We start from the raw sequence: 23,830 nt of genomic DNA on the forward strand, positions 1-23,830 counted from the left end.
CCCATCTCCAAGGTGACCTGGGTTATGATGTTTCTCTGTTCTGATCTCATCTCCAAGGTGACCTGGGTTATGATGATTCTCTGTTCAGATCCCATCTCCAAGGTGACCTGGGTTATGATGTTTCTCTGTTCTGATCCCATCTCCAAGGTGACCTGGGTTAGGGTTATGATGTTTCTCTGTTCTGATCTCATCTCCAAGGTGACCTGGGTTATGATGTTTCTCTGTTCTGATCTCATCTCCAAGGTGACCTGGGTTATGATGTTTCTCTGTTCTGATCCCATCTCCAAGGTGACCTGGGTTAGTGTTATGTTGTTTCTCTGTTCTGATCCCATCTCCAAGGTGACCTGGGTTATGATGTTTCTCTGTTCTGATCCCATCTCCAAGGTGACCTGGGTTATGATGTTTCTCTGTTCTGATCCCATCTCCAAGGTGACCTGGGTTATGATGTTTCTCTGTTCTGATCCCAACTCCAAGGTGACCTGGGTTATGATGTTTCTCTGTTCTGATCCCATCTCCAAGGTGACCTGGGTTATGATGTTTCTCTGTTCTGATCTCATCTCCAAGGTGACCTGGCTTATGATGTTTCTCTGTTCTGATCCCATCTCCAAGGTGACCTGGGTTAGGGTTATGATGTTTCTCTGTTCTGATCCCATCTCCAAGGTGACCTGGGTTAGGGGTATGATGTTTCTCTGTTCTGATCCCATCTCCAAGGTGACCTGGGTTAGGGTTATGATGTTTCTCTGTTCTGATTCCATCTCCAAGGTGACCTGGGTTAGGGTTATGATGTTTCTCTGTTCTGATCCCATCTCCAAGGTGACCTGGGTTAGGGTTATGATGTTTCTCTGTTCTGATTCCATCTCCAAGGTGACCTGGGTTAGGGTTATTATGTTTCTCTGTTCTGATCCCATCTCCAAGGTGACCTGGGTTATGATGTTTCTCTGTTCTGATCCCATCTCCAAGGTGACCTGGGTTATGATGTTTCTCTGTTCTGATCCCATCTCCAAGGTGACCTGGGTTATGATGTTTCTCTGTTCTGATCTCATCTCCAAGGTGACCTGGGTTATGATGTTTCTCTGTTCTGATCCCATCTCCAAGGTGACCTGGGTTAGGGTTATGATGTTTCTCTGTTCTGATCCCATCTCCAAGGTGACCTGGGTTATGATGTTTCTCTGTTCTGATCTCATCTCCAAGGTGACCTGGGTTATGATGTTTCTCTGTTCTGATCCCATCTCCAAGGTGACCTGGGTTAGGGTTATGATGTTTCTCTGTTCTGATCCCATCTCCAAGGTGACCTGGGTTATGATGTTTATCTGTTCTGATCCCATCTCCAAGGTGACCTGGGTTATGATGTTTCTCTGTTCTGATCTCATCTCCAAGGTGACCTGGGTTATGATGTTTCTCTGTTCTGATCTCATCTCCAAGGTGACCTGGGTTATGATGTTTCTCTGTTCTGATTCCATCTCCAAGGTGACCTGGATTATGATGTTTCTCTGTTCTGATCCCATCTCCAAGGTGACCTGGGTTATGATGTGTCTCTGTTCTGATCTCATCTCCAAGGTGACCTGGGTTATGATGTTTCTCTGTTCTGATCCCATCTCCAAGGTGACCCTGGTGCTTCATGAGATGAGACAGAAGAGGGAGGAGCAGAAGCTGAACTTGGGCCGGCTGACCCACATGATCAACTACCATGAACAGAACCTGCTACAGATGAGGAAGAGCCACGACAACGCCGTGCAGAGTCGCAATGACAGGTGAGTCTGGTAGTCTGTCTGTTTGTCTGCCTGTCTGTCCGAAGAGGGAGAACCATGACGCGGCCATGCAGAGCCTCAATGACAGGAGAGTCTGTCTGTCTGTCCGAAGAGGGAGAACCATGACGCGGCCATGCAGAGCCTCAATGACAGGTGAGTCTGTCTGTCTGTCCGAAGAGGGAGAACCATGACGCGGCCATGCAGAGCCTCAATGACAGGAGAGTCTGTCTGTCCGAAAAGGAAGAGCCAAAACACGACCATGCAGAGCCTCAATGACAGGTGAGTCTGTCTGTCTGTCAGATGAGGAGGAGCCAAAGCACGGCCATGCAGAGCGGCAATGACAGGAGAGTCTGTCTGTCAGATGAGGAGGAGCCAAAGCACGGCCATGCAGAGCGGCAATGACAGGTGAGTCTGTCTGTCAGATGAGGAGGAGCCAAAGCACGGCCATGCAGAGCGGCTATGACAGGTGAGTCTGTCTGTCAGATGAGGAGGAGCCAAAGCACGGCCATGCAGAGCGGCTATGACAGGTGAGTCTGTCTGTCAGATGAGGAGGAGCCAAAGCACGGCCATGCAGAGCGGCTATGACAGGTGAGTCTGTCTGTCAGATGAGGAGGAGCCAAAGCACGGCCATGCAGAGCGGCTATGACAGGTGAGTCTGTCTGTCAGATGAGGAGGAGCCAAAGCACGGCCATGCAGAGCGGCTATGACAGTTGAGTCTGGCTTTCTGTTGATCAGTTTGCACTGTCCACATGACCACCAACCAAGATTCTACATATGAGATAGGGTAAGGCAGCTATTGCTTACGACTAACTACAGGCAACGATGCTGAACAATGTGGGCAATTGGGCGGCTACTGATGGTATTTGACCTATCCTCATCCCTGCTTTACAATTTGGTAGCTCTCTCAGTGGTTTCTCTCTCTCTGTCTCTGGCAGAGGGGTACAGTTGCTGGAGCGTGAGGAGGAGATGTGTATTTTCTACGAGAAGGTGAATGTTCAGGAGGGCCTGATCAGAGACGGTAACATAGAGATGCAGGCGCTGGAGGAGGAGACGCGCTGCCTGCAGATGATCACCAAGGAAGAAGGAAGACAGACAGCCCTCAGCAGGAAGCTGGTGCCCTGCCAGAGGAGACTGAAGGGAGAGGGCACCATGCTGCAGATACAGGTACATTAGAAGCCTGGGTCATATTCACTAAGGCAAACCGTTCCAAAACGCTTTGCAACAGAAAAATAAAAAACAAACCTTTTCTTATTGGTTAGTTCAGCTAGTCCCTCCCTGTTTCAGTCAGTTTTCTTCCATTTAGTGCCATGTGAATACGACCCTGTTGTCTGACGTCAGATAACACTGGACTGTCAGTCAAAGGGCAGGTCTCAGCATCTGATGGGAGGAAATGGATAGGAACCTCTGAGAACTGGTTGCTAACTCTGTGGTAGTACTGTTGTACGGCAACATGGCTGCCCTCGCCAACATCTCTGACTGGAGAGGACTGTAGCCTAATGGGTAGCTGACTATATGCCTCCTCAGATAGCTTCTCCATGACACCATCTGCCAGTAGGGACCTGACAAGGACACCCTGGAGAACAAACACTTAAAGAGATGCTCCGGTACTTTTGTATACTTTTTATCAGGCGGTTCTGAAAGTAGCACCCATGAGTCAAAAGTGGTCCCCAAAAATGGTGTACTACGTCACATATGTGCAGATATGTGCACCACGTCATTGCTCTCTCTCTCTCTCTCTCGCTCTGTTGTGTCACTCAAATGGCGCAGGACTGAAGCTCATTGGCTGAAACTCGATTTACTAAGGGTCTGGCCCACATGGGGGGGAAATGTAGGGAAAATGGCACAGCACAGCTTCCAGAAAACAGTCGCTTTCGTGGCTAATTAAGAGAGTAATCTGCTCATAGATTGTGCATGTATGAACTACATATTGACACATCTGGCCCAAAGCAGGTGGTTTAAAAAATATTTACTAGTCACTAAAGTTCTGGAGCATATCTTTAATGGATTCAATAGCTCAGCAGTGGTGGCTGGTGGCACTCTAAATCAGAGGAAGGGCTGAATGGATTGAATGGAATGGTTTCAAACCCATTAAACACATGGTTTCCATGGTTTCCTTGTGTGTAATACCATTTCATTCTTCCATTCCAGGCATTATTATGAGCCGTACTCCCTTCACCATCCTCCTGTGATGTTCAGTGCTCAAAGGGTTAGAGCAATGCTATTAAAAACATTCAGCGGGATCCCATTTTTTCAGACAGAATTTCTCACGACTCCATCCAAGGCCAAATCTTAAACCTTCAAATCTGTACATTTAGATTTTTATATCAACAAATAACCTTAAATTCATTGCATTTTCTTATCAAAGTGAAAAGAAACCAATAAATACTTTTACTCAATAAATTATATTTTTCAAAAACGTATAACAATAATCTGAACTCTTATATATATATTTTTTTTTTGGGGGGGGGGGGGTGACCCCACTGCAGTTCCACCATGTGGGGTTAGTTGCAACCCTGACTTTGAATACCACTGGGTTAGAGGGGAGGTTCATTAGCTACAGTGCCAATGTAACCGGAGAACTTATTTGTAATGCTTTTAATCTGTTTCATTAATTTATCTTATTAACACTTTGTTCTAGCTAGCTATTTGTGTAGGTAGCTATCAAGTAAACCCAATGATAATAGTAACCCAAACACTGTCACAAAGGCTAAGTCTGAGAGAGACAGCCTCTGTTGCCTCATCAGACAGGTGGTATTTGAGCTTTAATATCCTGACCTCACCCATTGCTCTTAGTTACTGTAGTTAGCTTTTTACTAAGGGTGAATGAATTCAGAACTGTTCTATGATTCCATGCCTCGGTTGTTCCTCGGCTGAATAGGTGACCTTTGTCATTCCATAACCTGGCACTTTTATAGAGACATTCCTCTCTCTGTCTACAAGCCAGACAGGCCAGCATTGGAGCCGGGGCCGGAGATGAGGGTTGAGGCCTAGGTTGGGGTGGCATTGGAGCCGGGGCCGGAGCTGAGGGTTGAGGCCTGGGTTGGGGTGGCATTGGAGCCTGGGCCGGAGCTGAGGGTTGAAGCCTGGGTTGGGGTGGCATTGGAGCCGGGGCCGGAGCTGAGGGTTGAGGCCTGGGTCGGGGTGGCATTGGAGCCGGAGCTGAGGGTTGAGGCCTGGGTCGGGGTGGCATTGGAGCCGGGGCCGGAGCTGAGGGTTGAGGCCTGGGTCGGGGTGGCATTGGAGCCGGAGCTGAGGGTTGAGGCCTGGGTCGGGGTGGCATTGGAGCCGGGGCCGGAGCTGAGGGTTGAGGCCTGGGTCGGGGTGGCATTGGAGCCGGGGCCGGAGCTGAGGGTTGAGGCCTGGGTCGGGGTGGCATTGGAGCCGGAGCTGAGGGTTGAGGCCTGGGTCGGGGTGGCATTGGAGCCGGGGCCGGAGCTGAGGGTTGAGGCCTGGGTCGGGGTGGCATTGGAGCCGGGGCCCACTGCTCTTTACTGGAATCCATCCATAATGACCAACAGGCAGTGGATGTCCCCTGATGGCCCCAATGTCTCTGTCTGGATTCTGGAACCTGGCCCCAATAACTAAGGGGCAGTGGCTTCTTATGGCGCCAAGTCTCACAGTGCCCACTGGAGAGTATGGATGGAATTGGGACCAAGTCTCACAGGGCTCTCAGTGTCCACTGGAGAGTATGGGTGGAATTGGGACAGACTCCTCAACTCTCCAATCCCCGCTCAGTTGCTTTCTGACAGTGGGAAATTCTACCATAGTTTTGTCCTATTCTGTTGCCTTCCATCCATAAATCAGTCAAGCCATTCATCCATCTATCCATCCACCCCTCTGTTCCTCAGCTGTGCTGTTGGATATGTGGTTTAGACAGTCAGGCAGGGGAAGACTGTGTGATTTAGACAGTCAGGGGGAGACTGTGTTTTAGACAGTCAGGGTGAGACTGTGTGATTTAAACAGTCAGGGGGAAGACTGTGATTTAGACAGTCAGGGGGAGACTGTGTGATCTGTGTGATTTAGACAGTCAGGGGAGACTGTGTGATTTAGACAGTCAGGGGGAGACTGTGTGATTTAAACAGTCAGGGGGAGACTGTGATTTAGACAGTCGAGGGGAGACTGTGTGATTTAGACAGTCAGGGGAGACTGTGTTTTAGACAGTCAGGGGAGACTGTGTGATTTAGACAGTCAGGGGAGACTGTGTGTTTTAGACAGTCAGGGGGAGACTGTGTGATTTAGACAGTCAGGGGGAGACTGTGTGATTTAGACAGTCAGGCGGAGACTGTGTGTTTTAGACAGTCAGGCGGAGACTGTGTGATTTAGACAGTCGGGGAGACTGTGTATTTTAGACAGTCAGGGGAGACTGTGTGTTTTAGACAGTCAGGCTGAGACTGTGTGATTTAGACAGTCGGGAAGACTGTGTATTTTAGAGAGTCAGGCGGAGACTGTGTGATTTAGACAGTCAGGGGTAGACGGTGTGATTTAGACAGTCAGGTGGAGACTGTGTGATTTAGACAGTCAGGGGGAGACTGTGTGATTTAGACAGTCAGGGGAGACTGTGTGTTTTAGACAGTCAGGCGGAGACTGTGTGTTTTAGACAGTCAGGGGGAGACTGTGTGATTTAGACAGTCAGGCGGAGACTGTGTGTTTTAGACAGTCAGGCGGAGACTGTGTGATTTAGACAGTCGGGGAGACTGTGTATTTTAGACAGTCAGGGGAGACTGTGTGTTTTAGACAGTCAGGCTGAGACTGTGTGATTTAGACAGTCGAGGAGACTGTGTATTTTAGACAGTCAGGCGGAGACTGTGTGATTTAGACAGTCAGGGGGAGACGGTGTGATTTAGACAGTCAGGGGAGACTGTGTGTTTTAGACAGTCAGGCGGAGACTGTGATTTAGACAGTCAGGGGAGACTGTGTGTGTTTTAGACAGTCAGGCGGAGACTGTGTGATTTAGACAGTCATAGGGAGACTGTGTGATTTAGACAGTTAGGGGGAGACTGTGATTTAAACAGTCAGGGGGAGACTGTGTTTTAGACAGTCAGGGGGAGACTGTGTGATTTAGACAGTTAGGGGGAGACTGTGTGATTTAGACAGTTAGGGGGAGACTGTGTGATTTAGACAGTCAGGGGGAGACTGTGTGATTTAAACAGTCAGGGGGAGACTGTGAGATTTAGACAGTTAGGGGGAGACTGTGTGATTTAGACAGTCAGGGGGAGACTGTGTGATTTAGACAGTTAGGGGGAGACTGTGTGATTTAGACAGTCAGGGGGAGACTGTGTGATTTAGACAGTCAGGGGGATTGTGTGATTTAGACAGTCAGGGGGAGACTGTGTGATTTAGACAGTTAGGGGGAGACTGTGTGATTTAGACAGTCAGGGGGAGACTGTGTGTTTTAGACAGTCAGGGGAGACTGTGTGATTTAGACAGTCAGGGGGAGACTGTGTGTTTTAGACAGTCAGACGGAACGGAGACTGTGTGATTTAGACAGTCAGGGGGAGACTGTGTTTTAGACAGTCAGGGGGAGACTGTGTTTTAGACAGTCAGGGGGAGACTGTGTTTTAGACAGTCAGGGGAGACTGTGTGATTTAGACAGTTAGGGGGAGACTGTGTGATTTAGACAGTCAGGGGGAGACTGTGTGATTTAGACAGTCAGGGGGGACTGTGTGATTTAGACAGTCAGGGGGAGACTGTGTGATTTAGACAGTCAGGGGGGACTGTGTGATTTAGACAGTCAGGGGGGACTGTGTGATTTAGACAGTCAGGGGAGACTGTGTGATTTAGACAGTCAGGGGGATTGTGGTATTGGCAGAGATGCAGTAAACAGCGTTCCCGATCCACCATGATGTGATCACATTAATCAACAATGTGTTACTGTGAAACAGATGTATCTTATTCTCAGGCTGTTTACACTTCAGAGAGGACTGTGTCTGTTGTTAGAATGCACTTAAGATCACTCAGTATAAAATCTAAAAGTTTGTGTGTGAAATTCAATATACACTCTGGATAGCTTTCCTTGTACCAAGCCAGAAGCAATCTTTAATCGCTTCCAAATAAACAATTAAACTTTTTTACAGTACAGAGATGCCCTGGTTTATCAGTGCTCTGAGGGCGTGGGGTTTTACAGTACAGAGCTGCCCTGGTTTATCAGTGCTCTGAGGGCGGTGGGGGTTTTACAGTACAGAGATGCCCTGGTTTATCAGTGCTCAGAGGGCGTGGGGTTTTACAGTACAGAGCTGCCCTGGTTTATCAGTGCTCTGAGGGCGTGGGGGTTTTACAGTACAGAGATGCCCTGGTTTATCAGTGCTCTGAGGGCGTGGGGTTTTACAGTACAGAGCTGCCCTGGTTTATCAGTGCTCTGAGGGCGTGGGGGTTTTACAGTACAGAGATGCCCTGGTTTATCAGTGCTCTGAGGGCGTGGGGGTTTTACAGTACAGAGCTGCCCTGGTTTATCAGTGCTCTGAGGGCGTGGGGGTTTTACAGTACAGAGCTGCCCTGGTTTATCAGTGCTCTGAGGGCGTGGGGGTTTTACAGTACAGAGCTGCCCTGGTTTATCAGTGCTCTGAGGGCGTGGGGGTTTTACAGTACAGAGCTGCCCTGGTTTATCAGTGCTCTGAGGGCGTGGGGGTTTTACAGTACAGAGCTGCCCTGGTTTATCAGTGCTCTGAGGGCGTGGGGGTTTTACAGTACAGAGATAGTCAGTCAGGGCAGCTCTGGTTGACTGGCAGTGAGACAGTTAGCAAACCAGTCAGGCACTGAGACGGTTAGCCAACCAGACAGTCAGTCAGGCACTGAGACGGTTAGCCAACCAGACAGTCAGTCAGTCAGGCACTGAGACGGTTAGCCAACCAGTCGGTCAGGCAGGCAGTGAGACAGTTAGCCAACCAGTCAGGCACTGAGACGGTTAGCCAACCAGACAGTCAGTCAGGCACTGAGACGGTTAGCCAACCAGACAGTCAGTCAGGCAGTGAGTGGGTTAGCCAACCAGACAGTCAGTCAGGCAATGAGACAGTTAACCAACCAGACAGTCAGTCAGGCACTGAGACGGTTAACCAACCAGACAGCCAGTCAGTCAGTGAGACAGTTAACCAACCTGACAGTCAGTCACTGTCAGCCAGTCAGGCAGTGAGACAGTTAACCAACCAGACAGCCAGTCAGTCAGTGAGACAGTTAACCAACCAGACAGCCAGTCAGGCAGTGAGACAGTTAACCAACCAGACAGCCAGTCAGGCAGTGAGACAGTTAACCAACCAGACAGTCAGTCACTGTCAGCCAGTCAGGCAGTGAGACAGTTAACCAACCAGACAGTCAGTCAGTCAGTGAGACAGTTAACCAACCAGACTGTCAGTCACTGTCAGCCAGTCAGGCAGTGAGACAGTTAACCAACCAGACAGTCAGTCAGTCAGTGAGACAGTTAACCAACCAGACTGTCAGTCACTGTCAGCCAGTCAGGCAGTGAGACAGTTAACCAACCAGACAGTCAGTCACTGTCAGCCAGTCAGGCAGTGAGACAGTTAACCAACCAGACAGCCAGTCAGGCAGTGAGACAGTTAACCAACCAGACAGCCAGTCAGGCAGTGAGACAGTTAACCAACCAGACAGCCAGTCAGGCAGTGCGACAGTTAACCAACCAGACAGCCAGTCAGGCAGTGAGACAGTGACGTCCTCCAGTATGGGCCTCAGCATGCAGCTCTGTTTCTCTCTCTGACTGATGTGAGTGATGTGAGGGTGGTGTGCAGAGTGATTAAATCACATAGTAAATCATCAGCCTCTAATGTAATGAAGGTCTCAGATCCAATCTCTCACTCTCACATTCTCTTGTTCTCTCTCTCTCTCGCACGCTCTCTCCCTCTTTTTCTCTGTCTCTCTCATTCCTCTCGGTCTCTCTCTGAGGGTGGTCTCAGTCTACAGTACAGTCGTATTTTAGTCCATCAGAGTTTGATTATGAACAGCAGAGGCATTTGAAAATCTCATTCCGTTGTTGGAGTCCATGGAGGATGTTTCTTAGAACACGTACACATTACATCACATGACAGGAAGACACTGGAGACAGAGAAGGTGTGAGACTGTCTCTGAGCGTGCTTACTTCCACTGGACTCCGTGATCATATGAGATGTATGGTGTTAAACAGGACTAATGCAGCCACGTTCGTCCTGTCACAGACCTGCTAGGATCATCCCTCCTTCATTAAAGGCAGAAGAGAAGACGTAAAGGAGCTTCTTTTCTCTTCCTGTCTGTTGACCTCTTCTCCTCCCGATCAGCTCTGCTTCATTAGGCAGCTTCAGCTGGAAGAGAATGTGCATCACACACGCAGAAGGAGAGGGTGGTGATGTGTCTCCCGACGGGTTCATTCATACCGTGGCGTGGCGTGGAGCTCCATGCGCGGACATGTGTAGAAACCATGACTGTGTGAAAGATGTGCACATCCCAAATCTCCGTTCTGGGGTCAACAGCTGAGTTACAGTAATTCTGTGAATAATGAGAAATGATATAATGGTTATCAGGATAGGAAACCTACACGTTATTAACCTGCAACTCATATTAACTTACAAATCATGCAGAAACAAACCCTATGAATGCTAATTAGATGTAATGGTTACCAGGAAAGGAAGCCTAGTGTATCTGTTAAGCTGCTCGTCATGCTGAAACAAACCATAATGACTTCTATCATGGTCTTGTCTAACACATCATCCCAACACAATTTAGATGATTGTGAGGTTGAGTTGGTCTCTGACACAGGAGGTTGGTGGCACCTTAATTGGGGAGGACAGGCTCGTGGTAATGGCTGGACCGGAATCAGTGGAATGGTATCAAATACATCAGACACATGGTTTCCATGGTTTCCAAGTGTTTGATAACATTCCATTTGCTCCGTTCCAGCCATTATTATGAGCCGTCCTCCCCTCAGCAGCCTCCAATGGTCTCTGAATATCCTCATGGATAATAAAAGTCGACTTCTCCCTTCTTTTCTCCTCTCCTTTCTCCTCTCCTTTCTTCTCTTCTCCTCTATTCTTCTCCTCTCTTCTCTTCTCCTCTCTTCTCTTCTCTTCTCCTCTCTTCTGTCTCCTCTCTTCTCCTCTCTTCTCTTCTCTTCTCTTCTGTCTCCTCTCTTCTCTTCTCCTCTCTTCTGTCTCCTCTCTTCTCCTCTCTTCTCTTCTCTTCTCTTCTGTCTCCTCTCTTCTCCTCTCTTCTCCTCTCTTCTCCTCTCTTCTCTTCTCTTCTCCTCTCGTCTGTCTCCTCTCTTCTCTTCTCTTCTCCTCTCTTCTGTCTCCTCTCTTCTCCTCTCTTCTCTTCTCTTCTCTTCTCCTCTCTTCTGTCTCCTCTCTTCTCTTCTCTTCTCCTCTCTTCTGTCTCCTCTCTTCTCCTCTCTTCTCTTCTCCTCTCTTCTGTCTCCTCTCTTCTATTCTCTTCTCCTCTCTTCTGTCTCCTCTCTTCTCTTCTCTTCTCTTCTCCTCTCTTCTGTCTCCTCTCTTCTCTTCTCCTCTCTTCTCCTCTCTTCTCCTCTCTTCTGTCTCCTCTCTTCTCCTCTCTTCTCCTCTCTTCTCTTCTCTTCTCCTCTCTTCTGTCTCCTCTCTTCTCTTCTCTTCTCCTCTTCTGTCTCCTCTCTTCTCCTCTCTTCTCTTCTCTTCTCTTCTCCTCTCTTCTGTCTCCTCTCTTCTCTTCTCTTCTCCTCTCTTCTGTCTCCTCTCTTCTCTTCTCTTCTCCTCTCTTCTGTCTCCTCTCTTCTCTTCTCCTCTCTTCTCCTCTCCTCTCCTCTCTTCTCCTCTCTTCTCTTCTCCTCTCTTCTGTCTCCTCTCTTCCCTCTCCTGTCCTGTCATGTAGCTGTCAGAGTGTAAGGAGCGTATGTTGGAGCTAGAGAAGGCCCTGGAGGATCCAGGACAGGAGAACAGGGCCAGAGAGCTGGAGGGGAACGACCCATCTCCTGTTGAACTCATCCAGAAGATAGAACAGGTAAAGCCTACAGTACTGAAGCTGCTTTACAGTCCTGCAGGCAGATTTCAGAACAGTGGGAAGGTCTGAGTCTAAACGGTCAGTGTATCTGAAGGAGACTAGGAACACAAACTATGCCACTTATCTTGAGGGAAGGTGAAGTCATCAATCAAGATTACCACCAATGAATCACATCCCGTCGTTATAATTGATTGAGGTTGAAGGTGTGTGTGTGTGTGTGTGTGTGTGTGTGTGTGTGTGTGTGTGTTCAGCTGGAGGTTGGCTTGGCGGAGCGGGAAGAGCTGCTCCTGGAGAAGGACTTGGTGTTTGAGCAGGTGACCCGGCTTTCTCAGCGAATCAGAGCTAAGGCCGAGAACGGCAAGCAGGACACACTGCAGCTAGCCAAGAAGGTACACACACACACACACAGGAGGCAGCCAAAAGGGTACACACACACACACACACACACAAAGGAAGCAGCCAAGAAGGCATCTACTGCCAAACTCATCCATTCACACACTCACAGTCGGGGTAGAGGATCTTGGAGCGTGGTGGCTCCATGTGCCTGGTGCAGCCTAGCAGACTGACTGCCCTCTCACCCCGGCTCCCTGCAGGGCCCAGCCCAGTGTCTCCTGGTTGAAGTATCACCTGCCCACCAGGCCAAGGCTGTTAGTTATCTCAATGAGTCAATGAGCCATGTTACACACACACAGCCTCACAAAGACACACGCTCCCTAACACACACACAGCCAATGAGCCATGTTACACACACACAGCCTCACAAAGACACACGCTCCCTAACACACACACAGCCAATGAGTCATGTTACACACACACACAGCCTCACAAAGACACACACTCCCTAACACACACACACAGCCAATGAGTCATGTTACACACACACACAGCCTCACAAAGACACACGCTCCCTAACACACACACAGCTAATGAGTCATGTTACACACACACATAGCCAATGAGGCAAATCCTCTCAGCACGCTTAGATAACCTCACTGGGCCCCAGCAGCCAGCATGCCAAGCTGAGGCTCTGGGATCTGGAGGATGTTAGATATCAGTTTATCTGGAGGATATTAGATATTAGTTTGATCTGGAGGATGTCAGATATTAGTTTATCTGGAGGATGTTAGATATTAGTTTATCTGGAGGATGTTAGATATCAGTTTGATCTGGAGGATGTTAGATATTAGTTTATCTGGAGGATGTTAGATATTAGTTTATCTGGAGGATGTTAGATATTAGTTTGATCTGGAGGATGTCAGATATTAGTTTATCTGGAGGATGTTAGATTGATCTGGAGGATGTCAGATATCAGTTTATCTGGAGGATGTCAGATATTAGTTTATCTGGAGGATGTTAGATTGATCTGGAGGATGTTAGATATTAGTTTATCTGGTGGATGTTAGATATTAGTTTATCTGGAGGATGTCAGATATTAGTTTATCTGGAGGATGTTAGATTGATCTGGAGGATGTTAGATATTAGTTTGATCTGGAGGATGTTAGTTTGATCTGGAAGATGTTAGTTTGATCTGGAGGATGTTAGATATTAGTTTATCTGGAGGATGTTAGATATTAGTTTATCTGCAGGAGGTCAGATATTAGTTTATCTGGAGGATGTTAGATTGATCTGGAGGATGTTAGATATTAGTTTATCTGGAGGATGTTAGATATTAGTTTGATCTGGAGGATGTTAGATATTAGTTTGATCTGGAGGATGTTAGATATTAGTTTATCTGGAGGATGTTAGATATTAGTTTATCTGCAGGAGGTCAGATATTAGTTTATCTGGAGGATATTAGTTTGATCTGGAAGATGTTAGATATTAGTTTGATCTGGAGGATGTTAGATATTAGTTTATCTGGAGGATGTTAGATATTAGTTTGATCTGGAGGATGTTAGATATTAGTTTTTTTTTGTTGTTTTTTTTTGCTTTTGAATGTGTTTTATTGGTATGTTTTCTCTGTGTAGTCATGAAACACAACACTCCACAACATGGCCCAAAGAATAACCCCCAATCTCTCTAGGGTGCCATCTATGCTGGCCTCTCCACTGGGTTAGATATTAGTTTATCTGGAGGATGTTAGATATTAGTTTATCTGGAGGATGTTAGATATTAGTTTATCTGGAGGATGTTAGATATTAGTTTATCTGGAGGATGTTAGATATTAGTTTATCTGGAGGATGTTAGATATTAGTTTATCTGGAGGATGTTAGATATTAGTTTATCTGGAGGATATTAGTTTATCTGGAAGATGTTAGATATTAGTTTGATCTGGAGGATGTTAGATATTAGTTTATCTGGAGGATATTAGTTTATCTGGAGGATGTTAGATATTAGTTTGATCTGGTGGATGTTAGATATTAGTTTATCTGGAGGATATTAGTTTATCTGGAAGATGTTAGATATTAGTTTGATCTGGAGGATGTCAGATATTAGTTTATCTGGAGGATGTTAGATTGATCTGGACGATGTTAGATATCAGTTTATCTGGAGGATGTTAGATATCAGTTTATCTGGAGGATGTTGGATATTAGTTTATCTGGAGGATGTTAGATATTAGTTTATCTGGAGGATGTTAGATATTAGTTTGATCTGGAGGATGTCAGATATTAGTTTATCTGGAGGATGTTAGATTGATCTGGAGGATGTTAGATTGATCTGGAGGATGTCAGATATCAGTTTATCTGGAGGATGTCAGATATTAGTTTATCTGGAGGATGTTAGATTGATCTGGAGGATGTTAGATATTAGTTTATCTGGTGGATGTTAGATATTAGTTTATCTGGAGGATGTCAGATATTAGTTTATCTGGAGGATGTTAGATTGATCTGGAGGATGTTAGATATTAGTTTGATCTGGAGGATGTTAGATATTAGTTTATCTGGAGGATGTTAGTTTGATCTGGAGGATGTTAGTTTGATCTGGAGGATGTTAGATATTAGTTTATCTGGAGGATGTTAGATATTAGTTTATCTGCAGGAGGTCAGATATTAGTTTATCTGGAGGATGTTAGATTGATCTGGAGGATGTTAGATATTAGTTTATCTGGAGGATGTTAGATATTAGTTTGATCTGGAGGATGTTAGATATTAGTTTTTTTTTGTTGTTTTTTTTTGCTTTTGAATGTGTTTTATTGGTATGTTTTCTCTGTGTAGTCATGAAACACAACACTCCACAACATGGCCCAAAGAATAACCCCCAATCTCTCTAGGGTGCCATCTATGCTGGCCTCTCCACTGGGTTAGATATTAGTTTATCTGGAGGATGTTAGATATTAGTTTATCTGGAGGATGTTAGATATTAGTTTATCTGGAGGATGTTAGATATTAGTTTATCTGGAGGATGTTAGATATTAGTTTATCTGGAGGATGTTAGATATTAGTTTATCTGCAGGATGTTAGATATTAGTTTATCTGGAGGATGTTAGATATTAGTTTGATCTGGAGGATGTTAGATATTAGTTTATCTGGAGGATATTAGTTTATCTGGAAGATGTTAGATATTAGTTTGATCTGGAGGATGTCAGATATTAGTTTATCTGGAGGATGTTAGATTGATCTGGACGATGTTAGATATCAGTTTATCGGGAGGATGTTAGATATCAGTTTATCTGGAGGATGTTAGATATTAGTTTATCTGGAGGATGTTAGATATTAGTTTATCTGGAGGATGTTAGATATTAGTTTATCTGGAGGATGTTAGATATTAGTTTATCTGGAGGATGTTAGATATCAGTTTATCTGGAGGATGTTAGATATTAGTTTGATCTGGAGGATGTTAGATATTCGTTTATCTGGAGGATATTAGTTTATCTGGAGGATGTTAGATATTAGTTTGATCTGGAGGATGTTAGATATTAGTTTATCTGGAGGATATTAGTTTATCTGGAGGATGTTAGATATTAGTTTGATCTGGAGGATGTTAGATATTAGTTTATCTGGAGGATATTAGTTTATCTGGAGGATGTTAGATATCAGTTTGATCTAGAGGATGTTAGATTGATCTGGAGGATTAGTTTAAGTGCACTATTGGGTGACTGAGTGTGTCTGAGTATATACATATTGTGTGTGTATTGGAGGCAGGGATGGAAATGAACGTAGCCCGCTAGCCCGAGGCTAGTACTGTTCAGACCAGGCTAGTACTGTTCAGACCAGGCTAGTACTGTTCAGACCAGGCTAGTACTGTTCAGACTAGTACTGTTCAGACCAGGATAGTACTGTTCAGACCAGGCTAGTAGAACATGTTCCCAACTACCCCGCCGACTAGAGAAACTCTGTATTTTCAAATATCATGTCAGTCTGGCTGTCTATCTGTCAGTCTGTCAGGCTGTCTGTGCGTTAACCAACCCCCTCTCTCCTCTCTCTCAGGTGAATGAGTTGCAGGGCCGTATCAAGGAGTCAACCAGGAGGATGATGGCCGTGGTGTCTGAGTTGTCGATGCGCCAAGCCAGCGCCATGACCCTGCAGCAGGTAAAAAGGAGACTATTTTAGATTGACCAGCATTTCCTAGTCTGGTGGACCCATACTGTAGACCCCTGTAGCCAACTGGGACCAGGCTAAGGTCAAGTCTAAGGATTATACTGTAGATCCCTGTAGCCAACTGGGACCAGGCTAAGGTCAAGTCTAAGGATTATACTGTAGATCCCTGTAGCCAACTGGGACCAGGCTAAGGTCAAGTCTACGGATTATACTGTAGATCCCTGTATCCAACTGGGACCAGGCTAAGGTCAAATCTACGGATTATACTGTAGATCCCTGTAGCCAACTGGGACCAGGCTAAGGTCAAGTCTAAGGATTATACTGTAGATCCCTGTATCCAACTGGGACCAGGCTAAGGTCAAGTCTAAGGATTATACTGTAGATCCCTGTAGCCAACTGGGACCAGGCTAAGGTCAAGTCTACGGATTATACTGTAGATCCCTGTAGCCAACTGGGACCAGGCTAAGGTCAAGTCTACGGATTATACTGTAGATCCCTGTAACCAACTGGGACCAGGCTAAGGTCAAGTCTAAGGATTATACTGTAGATCCCTGTAGCCAACTGGGACCAGGCTAAGGTCAAGTCTATGGATTATACTGTAGATCCCTGTAGCCAACTGGGACCAGGCTAAGGTCAAGTCTAAGGATTATACTGTAGATCCCTGTAGCCAACTGGGACCAGGCTAAGGTCAAGTCTAAGGATTATACTGTAGATCCCTGTAGCCAACTGGGACCAGGCTAAGGTCAAGTCTACGGATTATACTGTAGATCCCTGTAACCAACTGGGACCAGGCTAAGGTCAAGTCTAAGGATTATACTGTAGATCCCTGTAGCCAACTGGGACCAGGCTAAGGTCAAGTCTAAGGATTATACTGTAGATCCCTGTATCCAACTGGGACCAGGCTAAGGTCAAGTCTAAGGATTATACTGTAGATCCCTGTAGCCAACTGGGACCAGGCTAAGGTCAAGTCTACGGATTATACTGTAGATCCCTGTAACCAACTGGGACCAGGCTAAGGTCAAGTCTAAGGATTATACTGTAGATCCCTGTAACCAACTGGGACCAGGCTAAGGTCAAGTCTAAGGATTATACTGTAGATCCCTGTAGCCAACTGGGACCAGGCTAAGGTCAAGTCTAAGGATTATACTGTAGATCCCTGTAACCAACTGGGACCAGGCTAAGGTCAAGTCTAAGGATTATACTGTAGATCCCTGTAACCAACTGGGACCAGGCTAAGGTCAAGTCTACGGATTATACTGTAGATCCCTGTAGCCAACTGGGACCAGGCTAAGGTCAAGTCTAAGGATTATACTGTAGATCCCTGTAACCAACTGGGACCAGGCTAAGGTCAAGTCTAAGGATTATACTGTAGATCCCTGTAGCCAACTGGGACCAGGCTAAGGTCAAATCTAAGGATTATACTGTAGATCCCTGTAGCCAACTGGGACCAGGCTAAGGTCAAGTCTAAGGATTATACTGTAGATCCCTGTAACCAACTGGGACCAGGCTAAGGTCAAGTCTAAGGATTATACTGTAGATCCCTGTAGCCAACTGGGACCAGGCTAAGGTCAAGTCTACGGATTATACTGTAGATCCCTGTAGCCAACTGGGACCAGGCTAAGGTCAAGTCTACGGATTATACTGTAGATCCCTGTAGCCAACTGGGACCAGGCTAAGGTCAAGTCTAAGGATTATACTGTAGATCCCTGTAGCCAACTGGGACCAGGCTAAGGTCAAGTCTAAGGATTATACTGTAGATCCCTGTATCCAACTGGGACCAGGCTAAGGTCAAGTCTAAGGATTATACTGTAGATCCCTGTAGCCAACTGGGACCAGGCTAAGGTCAAGTCTAAGGATTATACTGTAGATCCCTGTAGCCAACTGGGACCAGGCTAAGGTCAAGTCTACGGATTATACTGTAGATCCCTGTAGCCAACTGGGACCAGGCTAAGGTCAAGTCTAAGGATTTCCAACTTTTACAACATCATCCTCTTTCCCTACATCGATCTACCCAAGCACAAATATCCTCCTAATAATCTTCCTCTTCCTGACATTCCATGTTGCGTTGATCCCACCCCTGTCAGGAGCTGAAGGAGAGGGAGCTGTTCCTGGACACCTGCCACCGGCGCCTGGACCAGGGTCTGCCCCCCTCTGAAGACCTGGAGCAGGAGTGGCAACACATCCTCAGGGATGAGCAGCGCAGACAGGCCGACCAGCAGGAGAAAGACAGGGTCAGTCACCCTCCATGACCACAGGACTTTGAATTAGGGATAATTCATGGAGGAATTCATAAATGTTGAACTTGATGCTGAACTTTTGTACTTCTACACTGATAAGTTAACACTGCATTTAACACTTTGACTGTCTGGCAATCAGATAGAAAAGTTTTATGTAGAAATAGACGTGCCTCTCTGACATGTAGCGAATGGGGAATCTTGTCAGCTCTATTCATGGTATTTCTATCTGCAATGTTCAGTACATTGAAGCCTGTTCTCTCCAGTACATTTCTAGATACTCTTTTAGATGTACAGTATACCATGAGTTAAATACCAGTATATGGTATACTATGTTGATGACCTGGATTCTCTCCTCTGTTACAGCTGGTGGAGGAGGAGGAGAGGTCCCAACTCCCTAGTGGGGTGTACACCACGGCCGAGGCCCGACCCAACGCCTACATCCCCCTGGGGGACACCCTGCCCCTGCCCAAGCCCTACGGAGCCCTGGCCCCCTTCAAACCCTCCGAGCCCGGCACCAACATCAGACACATTCGCAAGCCTGAACCAAAACCCATTGAGATATAGACCTGGACCAAACCCATTGAGATATACTGTAGACCTGGACCAAACCCATTGAGATATACTGTAGACCTGGACCAAACCCATTGATATATACTGTAGACCTGGACCAAACCCATTGAGATATACTGTAGACCTGGACCAAACCCATTGATATATACTGTAGACCTGGACCAAACCCATTGAGATATACTGTAGACCTGGACCAAACCCATTGATATATACTGTAGACCTGGACCAAACCCATTGATATATACTGTAGACCTGGACCAAACCCTCTAGTACTACGTCTAACCCACCTAGATCTATCTGGGACTATAAAGTGACAACATACATTTAATCAACATTTAATTCAGTTAAATTTCTGTTGGCACTAATAGCACTCCATATGAGATACTCAGGTTACCAGTGACAGGAGAATATGTATAATCTAGGAGTGTAGCAGCCAATCATCACAGGGCCTTTAGATTCTCAACACAAGCTCATTAAACAGCAGGTATATTTCAACCTCGTCTGCTGTCTTGATCCTTTTTCCTTCCTGAGAAGCGGAGCAGGGAGCGTGCCATGCATCTGGGTTGGATTTCTGCTGAAGTCAGAGGCACGAGGTCTTACTGGCAACACTGTAGCTGTTTCTATTTACCCTCCTCCAGTAACCTAGACCTCACAGAGAATCTTTCAGAGGGATTTCACTGATGATTCTTTACATTTATGGTAAAGGAGGAAGAGAAAGTGGATTGTGTGTAGTAATGAGTTACATTGGTTGCATTTGTGTGTGTGTGTGTGTGTGTGTGTGTGTGTGTGTGTGTGTGTGTGTGTGTGTGTGTGTGTGTGTGTGAGAGAGAGAGAGCTCTGCGATTCTGAGAATCAAAGTTTGGCTTTGGCAGAAGTGTGCCTGGTGTTCTGACTTGTGGAAGCATCCAAACCAGTGACATCAGATATTCTGTAGAAAGCCTGTTAATTTCCTGAGCGACTGTATCTGTGGAGTTAGCCAGGTCTCAGTCTGTTCCCTCAGCTAACAGGGTGTGTCTCTGACTGTCTCAACCATAACAATCCACACTGCAGCAGAGTGGCTAACATTAGCATGTGATGATGGGATAATGCACTTATTTATGGTTGACTTATCTGTCCCTTAATGTCACTGTATGAGTCATAGAGAATCGTGTCAATGTGACGCTGCCACGGCTATCATGGCTATCTTATTGAACGAAGACAGACAGTTGTTAGAAACATGCAACAAATATTTTATTTAGAGTTTCATTGATACAATATGGCTTTACACGTGTAAACATGACAACAAACATCCCTTTTCCTGTTTATTATTGTACCTGATCAACACATGTCCTGGATTCCACACAACTGTGTTATTCCTGAAATCTAACCATGCATCAGTTCCTCTGAAATGGAAATATACAGGCATCATACAGGACACGTGTTGTAGTAATTCAGACAGCTTCCAGAGAACTTCCCTTCTTACTGTAAGAGCCTCATCCATCTGGTCTGAGTGGGAGGGTTGAGCAACAGGCAGAGAGGGCAGAAATATAAATCTGTCAAATGAATGCTTAACCGATGACTATTGTCACCAGACCTCATTGTTCATCAGAATCTGATGTATTTTCATAGATTCTCATGTATTGGAATATTGAGTGATCAACATTTAAAGTGTAATTTCAAACAGTCCCCGAACTCTGACACAGTCCCCGCTCGCTGACACAGTCCCCGCTCTCTGACACAGTCCCCGCTCTCTGACACAGTCCCCGCTCGCTGACACAGTCCCCGCTCGCTGACACAGTCCCCGCTCGCTGACACAGTCCCCGCTCACTGAGTACTAGTGGAATATGGAGTGTTGAGTGAAAACTTGGAGCCTTGACCTGCTCCCCCTCTTTCTTCACCTCCCTTCACCTTCACGGTCTCTTCCTCCATCACTTGTCCTGGAAGCCCATCAGGATCAGAGTCTGTTTCAGAGCCGTCTCCTCCACAAACCTGGCATCCACATTCTCCTGCTCCTCAAAAGGGTTCAGAGCTGCAGCACCGAATAGACACACCATCAGACACCCACACACAGTACACACACAGTACACACACAGTACACACACAGTACACACACAGTACACACACACAGACAGTACACACACAGTACACACACAGTACACACACAGTACACACACACAGACAGTACACACACAGTACACACACAGTACACACACACAGACAGTACACACACAGTACACACACAGAACACACAGTTTGGCTTGGCTGTTTAATAAGCTAGTTTCACTTGTAGAGACAAAATAAACATTCTCTGAATAAATACCTCGATCTTCCACATCCAACAGAATGTTGGTCAGGAAGGTGAGAGGCAGGAACTCAGGCCTGAAGCCAGGCTCGTCTCTCTCCATGAACATAGAACCCTGGAACAACAGACAAACCATCTAACTAATCAAGTCCAGCAGTATTTACTTCCTGCTCTTGGTGACATTGAATTGGTGATTGTACAGTTGATTAGTCGAAGCTGAATAAGACAGTGTTACTTTGGTTTTGGCGTGTTTCTCCAGCAGGCCTCTGACATAGTCTCTGGAGATACAGGCTGAACTGATGGGGTGATCCCACAGGCGACATATCCTCTGCTCCATGGGCTGGAAACAACAACAACAGTTATCTAGTTACCCCATGTCCTTGATCACCAGGCCTTCAACAGAAGTTTGTGTAAAACCAAACCTGTGTAAAACCTATCGTGTTGACTGGTAAATGAGTCGCTATTCGCTATGGGCCCGATTCCGACTTAGGGAACGTCGCCTTTCCTACGCACTTCTCGGTAGTCGGTATTCAGACTTACCCTATGCAGGTGCGTTCATTCAATATGGTTTTCAGTACATTTCTCTTAAAGCCAATATGGTTTTCAGTCCATTCTCTTAAAGCCAATATAGTTTTCAGTCCATTCTCTTAAAGCCAATATGGTTTTCAGTACATTTCTCTTAAAGCCGGGTGTACACTAAACGACTTTCAAAATCCTAAGATCACTAAACCTCACATTGAACCACCACCTTTCCTGTTGTTTTGTTGTTGCCTTGCCAACCTAGTGGTGCACACTAAATGATGTGATTACATGTGACGTAGCTACAACGAGCTGTGGCTCAAAGCAGCCTCAAACGTTGTCAGTCAGACATTCACTCTTGCCATACAGAGTTGAAATATCAAGCCAACATTTTTTGAATTGAATAACATTGCTTGTGAGCTTCAGAGCTGTAACGATTTCAAACCAACTTGAAGGCGCACTTTGGCTTTGAAGGCAAGTACAAACACATACTAGTAGTAGTCACCGCTCCTTCTGGAGACTCTACACTTTGAAGGCAAGTACAAACACATACTAGTAGTAGTCACCGCTCCTTCTGGAGACTCTACACTTTGAAGGCAAGTACAAGCACATACTAGTAGTAGTCACCGCTCCTTCTGGAGACTCTACACTTTGAAGGCAAGTACAAGCACATACTAGTAGTAGTCACCGCTCCTTCTGGAGACTCTACATATTGAAGGCAAGTACAAACACATACTAGTAGTAGTCACCGCTCCTTCTGGAGACTCTACACTTTGAAGGCAAGTACAAGCACATACTAGTAGTAGTCACCGCTCCTTCTGGAGACTCTACACTTTGAAGGCAAGTACAAGCACATACTAGTAGTAGTCACCGCTCCTTCTGGAGACTCTACACTTTGAAGGCAAGTACAAGCACATACTAGTAGTAGTCACCGCTCCTTCTGGAGACTCTACACTTTGAAGGCAAGTACAAACACATACTAGTAGTAGTCACCGCTCCTTCTGGAGACTCTACACTTTGAAGGCAAGTACAAGCACATACTAGTAGTAGTCACCGCTCCTTCTGGAGACTCTACACTTTGAAGGCAAGTACAAACACATACTAGTAGTAGTCACCGCTCCTTCTGGAGACTCTACACTTTGAAGGCAAGTACAAGCACATACTAGTAGTAGTCACCGCTCTTTCTGGAGACTCTACACTTTGAAGGCAAGTACAAACACATACTAGTAGTAGTCACCGCTCCTTCTGGAGACTCTACACTTTGAAGGCAAGTACAAGCACATACTAGTAGTAGTCACCGCTCCTTCTGGAGACTCTACACTTTGAAGGCAAGTACAAACACATACTAGTAGTAGTCATCGCTCCTTCTGGAGACTCTACACTTTGAAGGCAAGTACAAACACATACTAGTAGTAGTCACCGCTCCTTCTGGAGACTCTACACTTTGAAGGCAAGTACAAACACATACTAGTAGTAGTCACCGCTCCTTCTGGAGACTCTACACTTTGAAGGCAAGTACAAACACATACTAGTAGTAGTCACCGCTCCTTCTGGAGACTCTACACTTTGAAGGCAAGTACAAACACATACTAGTAGTAGTCATCGCTCCTTCTGGAGACTCTACACTTTGAAGGCAAGTACAAACACATACTAGTAGTAGTCACCGCTCCTTCTGGAGACTCTACACTTTGAAGGCAAGTACAAACACATACTAGTAGTAGTCACCGCTCCTTCTGGAGACTCTACACTTTGAAGGCAAGTACAAACACATACTAGTAGTAGTCATCGCTCCTTCTGGAGACTCTACACTTTGAAGGCAAGTACAAACACATACTAGTAGTAGTCACCGCTCCTTCTGGAGACTCTACACTTTGAAGGCAAGTACAAACACATACTAGTAGTAGTCATCGCTCCTTCTGGAGACTCTACACTTTGAAGGCAAGTACAAGCACATACTAGTAGTAGTCATCGCTCCTGCTGGAGACTCTACACTTTGAAGGCAAGTACAAGCACATACTAGTAGTAGTCATCGCTCCTTCTGGAGACTCT

General features: G+C 46.1%; 2 protein-coding genes across 3 annotated transcripts in view; one reads left to right on the forward strand and one right to left on the reverse strand.

The window, feature by feature from the left end:
* LOC139393070 (coiled-coil domain containing 146) overlaps positions 1-19,370 on the forward strand; it is a 64,516-nt gene extending 45,146 nt beyond the window's left edge. Inside the window, exons 14-20 of the mRNA XM_071141412.1 lie at positions 1,603-1,751; positions 2,684-2,912; positions 11,568-11,696; positions 11,948-12,085; positions 16,064-16,165; positions 18,259-18,405; positions 18,775-19,370. Coding sequence (XP_070997513.1) covers positions 1,603-1,751; positions 2,684-2,912; positions 11,568-11,696; positions 11,948-12,085; positions 16,064-16,165; positions 18,259-18,405; positions 18,775-18,975 — 1,095 coding nt within the window. The 3' untranslated portion in view covers positions 18,976-19,370. The remainder of the gene's footprint in view (positions 1-1,602; positions 1,752-2,683; positions 2,913-11,567; positions 11,697-11,947; positions 12,086-16,063; positions 16,166-18,258; positions 18,406-18,774) is intronic.
* An 824-nt stretch (positions 19,371-20,194) lies between these two features.
* LOC139392741 (gamma-secretase activating protein) overlaps positions 20,195-23,830 on the reverse strand; it is a 44,640-nt gene continuing 41,004 nt past the window's right edge. For both annotated transcript variants that reach the window (XM_071140959.1, XM_071140960.1), the window contains exons 29-31: positions 21,498-21,602; positions 21,281-21,377; positions 20,195-20,989 (exon numbers count right to left, since the gene is read on the reverse strand). In XM_071140959.1, the coding sequence (XP_070997060.1) occupies positions 20,889-20,989; positions 21,281-21,377; positions 21,498-21,602 (303 nt within the window). In that variant the 3' untranslated portion in view covers positions 20,195-20,888. The remainder of the gene's footprint in view (positions 20,990-21,280; positions 21,378-21,497; positions 21,603-23,830) is intronic.

Source organism: Oncorhynchus clarkii, chromosome 33 (assembly GCF_045791955.1).
Source record: "Oncorhynchus clarkii lewisi isolate Uvic-CL-2024 chromosome 33, UVic_Ocla_1.0, whole genome shotgun sequence".
Classification (NCBI taxonomy): domain Eukaryota; kingdom Metazoa; phylum Chordata; class Actinopteri; order Salmoniformes; family Salmonidae; genus Oncorhynchus; species Oncorhynchus clarkii.